This window comes from Centrocercus urophasianus, unplaced genomic scaffold (genome assembly GCF_019232065.1).
Source record: "Centrocercus urophasianus isolate 14NV4802_14NV808 unplaced genomic scaffold, USGS_Curo_1.0 seq_17, whole genome shotgun sequence".
NCBI lineage: Eukaryota > Metazoa > Chordata > Aves > Galliformes > Phasianidae > Centrocercus > Centrocercus urophasianus.
The window spans coordinates 1255243-1261242 of NW_024884722.1; the positions used below are offsets into that span (position 1 = coordinate 1255243).

Here is a 6000-nt window from a genome sequence, read left to right on the forward strand (position 1 = left end):
ATGCATAACATGCAGATTGATTTTATGAATGAAACAAAATACAAAGACAGTATGTGGTGGCAACGCGAAAAGCCCCCACCTGTATTATTTTCGTATGGAGAGCCACCAGGTTTTCTGAAAACAGGTTCCTGAATCTGCTTTACAACTACATGTTGCAGTCTTGTATGTATCTCATTAAAGAAAAAAAAAACTGGGAGAACTGAATGCAGAAACAACAGAGAAGGTCAAAGATTATGGCAGGTGCAATGCTGGAGAAGAGAGGCATTTGGGTATGGAAAGATGCATGTTGCTAAGGGCAAGTGCTAATGAGGGAAAATACAGTGAAGAATGGCCAAAAAAGGCCACAATGATATTAACAGAAATCTAAGTGGTTGTTGTTGTTTTTTTTTTCCCTACTTTTTTTAAAGGCAAGGAAGGAGGGAATGTGTAAAGCCAGGCACAAGGGCACTCTCCTCCCTCCCTCTCCTTTGCACAGTGACAAAGCAGTAACGCAGGGTGAGGAACCAAGTTCCCTCCTCCTGCCGTGCAATGATATTCTCATTGCAGCCCAGACACTCCCTAATTCAGGACTGAGCTTCTTCCAAGGGGATCCAAACAAGGCCCAACCAGTGGGCCCACATGTAGCAGCAGTGATTCTCACCAGTTTCACTTGGGAGTGATCAGTGCGTTTCTGGTGCATGAGTCACATCTGAAAATCCAGACCCTGACAATCAAAAGGGAAAGATAATTACTGGGAAAACGGATGGAGAGAGTGAGTACTGTAACACATGGTTTCTCCTAAATTAACAGAACTAACCTAGAGTTACTCTCAGCTCAGGTGACCCACCTTTATCTATCCAATGGAGAAATGCCATTTACATCTTATCTCCAGTGCAGAGCAAAAGACTGTGTTAAAGATCCAGGTGTGCATTATTGACGTGAACTGAAATCCCTCCTCTTCCACACTTTTAGAAGTCCATCTCTAACAGCAACCCATCCCATCCAGTAATGCTTCCACAGCTCCTCATGTCCTGACAAAGGATGTTGGTGCTGAGTGATAAAAGATTTCCCTCCCCCAGTATGTAAGAAAGTTTGAGAGCAACAAAACATGTATAGCCTGATGAATTAAAAGAAGTGCAGTGTTCCTCTTCCAAACCTAACACCATAAATGGTAGGGCATAAATCACATTAAACTGGGTTGTGCATTATTGCTGATTAAAAACACTTACTGACCTTATTACTCATGGTAGACCAGTTTTCATAGCAGATAAATTTAATCTAATGACATTTAGCCCAGAAAGCTCTCTAAATCCACAATCTTCCATCAACTTTATTTGAGAGTTGACACGAACTTACAGGGTTGCTCCTCATTGCTCCTCCCACCGCTCTTGCTGCTCGGCTGTTGCCTGCTTGCTCTGCTAATTGCTGGTAAGAAATGGTCTCTCCAAACTTCACTTCCCTCAGCAGGGTCCACAACACCTCTCTGGTGAACGAATCTGCAAATAAAGAGAGGACTGTTGGTATGCATGCATGGCTGGATAAACAAGGGGACGAAATACTCCAAGCACCCAGCGTGAAGCATAGCCTCGATAGCAGCCCTCTAACTTAAATTTAAACAGCCCTGAGACACCGTCCTGTTATTGTGTCCCATATTACTATATTTAAATACATGATTATTAGAAAGAGGGCTTCAAGTAACCGATCACTATAAAAAAGGATTTAAAGCTTTGATTTTCCTATATTTTTAATTTGCTTCAAGTACAATTATCCTGTTACCACATACAACGCGGGTTTTCCATTAAATTGGCAGAGCATAAATTAGCACAGAGTCAAATTAAAAAGGGAAGAAATAACCGGCTCTACCTATTTCACAAAGCCCTCGCATCTCCAGCTAATTTCCAACTTCAGCTGGGACACGTGGCAGAAGAAGCCCTAGAGCCAGTGGACCCATATTATCCTGGCTGACTGCATTTTATAGCCGAGCCCCCCAAGCTACTGCTCAGCATTCCAGACATTACGAAACGTAAGGACTGCCTGCGACCTTGAATGTACGGCACATCCTTAATGACACGGGGCTCTGAAAAAAAAAATAATGTACCTTCCATTATTTTAATCTTAATTCACCAGCAAATTGCTTCTAAGCATTCCAATTGCTGAAATAATGAATAAGGAAATGCACGAGCTTCGTTCTGTAGCTCAGGGTTTTACCTTCCTAGCCCAGGACTGGTTGACAAAAGGACAACCAATAGCTGCTCTTAATAGGGTTTGACACCAATTGCTCTTCCAAGGCATCAGTAGAAACTCAGCAGATCTAAGCAGTGAATAACTCAGAGGAGTGAGCTGGCAAAGAAGAAAAAAAAAGGAAAGAGGCCCTCAGCTCTGCTGCGAAACTCACGCCACTCATTTGGCAGAGAAACAAACTGATTTGCAACATTTCCCTTCTTCAGTTGTCAAAAAAAGACACCGATGACGTTACATAGCAAAATGTGATTTTGTTCTTAAAGGAAACCCACACACCGTTCTGGATGCGTTAAATAATAAAAATCACTTCTTAACTCAACGGAATGATAATCACTTCATTGAAAAAATCTGTTTAGTCTTTATTATAACATTAAGCAAATTAAACATCAGCATAATCCAGGTGATACGAGAAAAGGGTCATCAAAGAAATTAACTTTGTTGTTCATTAATTTACATGGATTAGTAGAGGGCAAAGAGATAGCAAATCTGCTCCAGTTTTTTATGATATAATTTCAAACTGTACACCATTTGTGGCAGTAGGGTGACTTTGGGGTTAATCAGACTGATTTGTCCTTTTAATTGCTTTCTATTCAAAGAAAATTCATTAGATAATGTTCTCTTCAAAATTCATGAATCAATTTAACTGAAGAAACCACATTAACAGCTTTGGGTTCATTAGCACAAGCAGTTGTGTTACTAGCTGATTGCTAGGAGGGTTTCCTTAGGCAAACAGATTTTGTTTACCATCATTTCTTCAGATTGGTTTCTTTCAGACCAAGTCATAGCTTCTTATTTTTGTTACCTCTCCTCAAGCCAGCGAGATCCGTGCTGACCTGAGCCCTTGGGAGCTCGGGGAATCCCTGCCTGGTGCCCTCTCTCTGCGAGGCACACAACATGCAGGGAGCTCACGCTGCTGCTGCACCCTGCTCCCCTGTGGAGCTGGTGGCAGCGAGGCACCCACAGCGTCCCACTCCTATGCCATGAGCCGGGTGGCAGGATCACACAATCGTCCAGGTTGGAAAAGCCCTCTGAGACCCACAGCCCACCCTCTCAGTGCCGCATCCCTGCAGCTCTCAACACCTCCGTGGATGGTGACTGCCCACCCCTGAGCAGCTGCGCCAGCACCTGGCTGCTCTCTGGAGAACAAACCGTTCCTAATACTCAACCTGATTCTCCCCCTGTGGATGCGAGGCCATCACTCTCATCCTATTGCTGTCACCCGAGAGCAGAGGCCAACCTTCTGCTCAGGGCACTGCAGAGAACCTTAAGGTCTCCCCAGAGCCCCTTTTTCTCCAGACGTACAACCCCAGCTCCCTGTGCTGCTCCCCATGAGACCTGTGCACGGCTTTGTTGCCTCCACAGGATGAAGCAGTACTGGGAGCACAGCAGCTGCATCCCAGCACGGCCATGGCCAACCTGCTGAGCATCCTGCGGTCCACTACAATGAGGCATCATAGAACCAGCCTGCCTCAACATGCAGGACAGATTATCTTCCAGAGACAGCACATCTGTCATGAGAGAATACGTACTCTATCCATACCGACATAGAACACCAGAAGTTATAGTTCAAAATAATGAAATATTTAGCAATCATGCACATCATTTTATAAACGTATCTGAAAACTCAATTTCATTCTGTAGGGAGCAAATGCATTAATTAGTTTAAGCGGCTCTAACAGACACTGCCAAATACTGTTATTAAACTGTCTGCAAGTGTTAGTGCCTGTAAGCACAACCTTCCCAAATTAGATGGCTGAACTTTCACCAATTTCCAACGTGTGCCAACATTTTATGCTGCTAAGTATCATTATAAAATGCTGTAAAATCCGCACATAAAAATTAACGCCCACGTTTGCTCTATGGAAACACTCAGTGCAGTGTGAATTTCGTCTGGCTGCTAACTGGGGAGGCAACGTAGGCAGAGCAGAGGCTGAGTTGCATCCACAGGACCATCACTCCCTGTCCCCAGGCCCTTCAGTGCCCTTCTGCCAACATAAGGAGTTATGGTTCACACTGAGATCTCACCACTGCTGGACGCTGCTGCTCAGTGAAGTACCAGCAGTGTGTTGGATCCTGTATCAGGATGAACACCTCCCAAACTTCCATGGAATTAGGAGCTGCCAAAGGGGCAGGGGGACACATTTGTCAGTTGTGCCAAGTACACTGTAAGTCAACCAAAATAATGCATCATCAAGCCAAGCTGACCTGAAATTAGCACTTAAAGGTCAGTTATCAGTCCCTAAAATGGGGAGATATAGGTCAGACGCGATGAGGAAATTCTTCATGCACAGGCAGTGTGGCTCTGGCACTGCTGCCCTAAGCTGTGGGTGCCCATTGTAAGAGGTGCCCATGACCATGGCTGGGCCCTGGGAGTTTCAGCAGGTGGGGGCACTCAGCCCATGATGGCAGGAAGAGGCTGGAAAAGTTCCAACCCAACCACTCTGTGGTTCTATGGTCCTATGAAAGGAGGGACTTACACTGGATCTGCTGCTAATGCCCAGCTGCTTCAGGTCGCTCGCGGCAGCCTTAGGCCTTAATTCTCCCTAATAAACTCACTCCATCTGCATAGATAAGAGAGAGAAAATCAAATTTGCTTTAACCCTGGTGGATCATAACTTCTTTCCCACCAATTAGGAGGTGGCGATTAGCGCAGAGCAATGTGGCACAGCAGCACTCAGGCAGTGGTTGGTAATGGAAGCAGACAGCTGGGTGCTGCGGGCAGCAGGGGCAGAGCCAATGGGGACAAGGGTTGGCCTTGGGTTTGCCTCTCCTACTGCAAACCTGGGAGCAAGAGAGGTGATGCACCTTCTGATTTCACCTCGATTTTAACCACTAAAGGCCATTTCCACCCCTTCTCGATCATCTTTGTTACTGCTTTTCTGTTTTATTTTTTTCTTCTTTTCTTTTTCCAAGTGTTTCTCGTTTGTTTGTTGCTTTTTTTTTGTTTTTGCTTTTCAAATGCAAAGAAACAAACAGCACTCAGCCCTTCTCACCACCTATTCCTGTGGATAGGAAATGTAACTGCCTCGGATCATTTTTGTTTTTATCCCTATCTGTTTTCACCATAATTACTACAGCTAAAACTGTCGCAGGATCACTACACGGTTGGGCTGCAGTCATTAGTTGCTGTTCAAATATTACTAGAAGTGTAGTTTAGACAGTGTGGTGACAGCCTGTAAAAACTGTCCATATGTACCATTACAACAGAAAAAAATAGATGCAATTGCTTAAAATCAGAGCGGTGGCAAACATTTTGGCAAAGAAGAGACTCCGAACTTCTACTGTTGCCATCTTCATGAGTGATGTTAATGCATTACAGAGACAGAACGCACCTTCCTGTGAATATTAAACTCTATGGCTGCTGAAACAACAGAAGCAAAGCTGAGATCCTGGCCATTTTCCATGACTGATTTTTATGAATGAAGATGTAAAGAAAACAAAATTACTTTAGAGTACGCATTTCTGAATGCAAACAAGCAACTATCAAGCGTGCAGTTAAAAGTATAGTTCCAAAAGTGGAAAAGCTTTAACAAAAAAAACTTATTGAACATGAATAGGTAAATAAAGGTGAGATATGAGCAATATCCACCTGGGCTCTGCCCACCAATGGGGACTCACAATTACTTGAGGTTGTGTTTCTAGCCCCTGTTTGCTGAATTAAATCACTGATTGATACACATCAGGCAGCCCACGTGAAAAGCATGGGATGCAGCAGAGCCCCTGATGGCACGATGTGGGTGCTGTCCCTCAGTTGCCCACAGGTTGCAGTGCTCTGCCTTC

At 44.3% G+C, this 6000-nt stretch overlaps 1 protein-coding gene across 4 annotated transcripts in view; it reads right to left on the reverse strand.

Annotated features, from left to right (window-relative positions):
• Positions 1-6000, reverse strand: part of MGMT (O-6-methylguanine-DNA methyltransferase) — a 158815-nt gene that overhangs the window by 24165 nt on the left and 128650 nt on the right. For all 4 annotated transcript variants that reach the window (XR_006168790.1, XR_006168791.1, XM_042818804.1 and 1 more), the window contains exon 5: positions 1336-1475. Coding sequence is in view for 2 of the 4 variants with exons in the window: in XM_042818804.1 (XP_042674738.1) it covers positions 1336-1475 (140 nt within the window). In the remaining 2 variants the exon portion in view is untranslated. The remainder of the gene's footprint in view (positions 1-1335; positions 1476-6000) is intronic.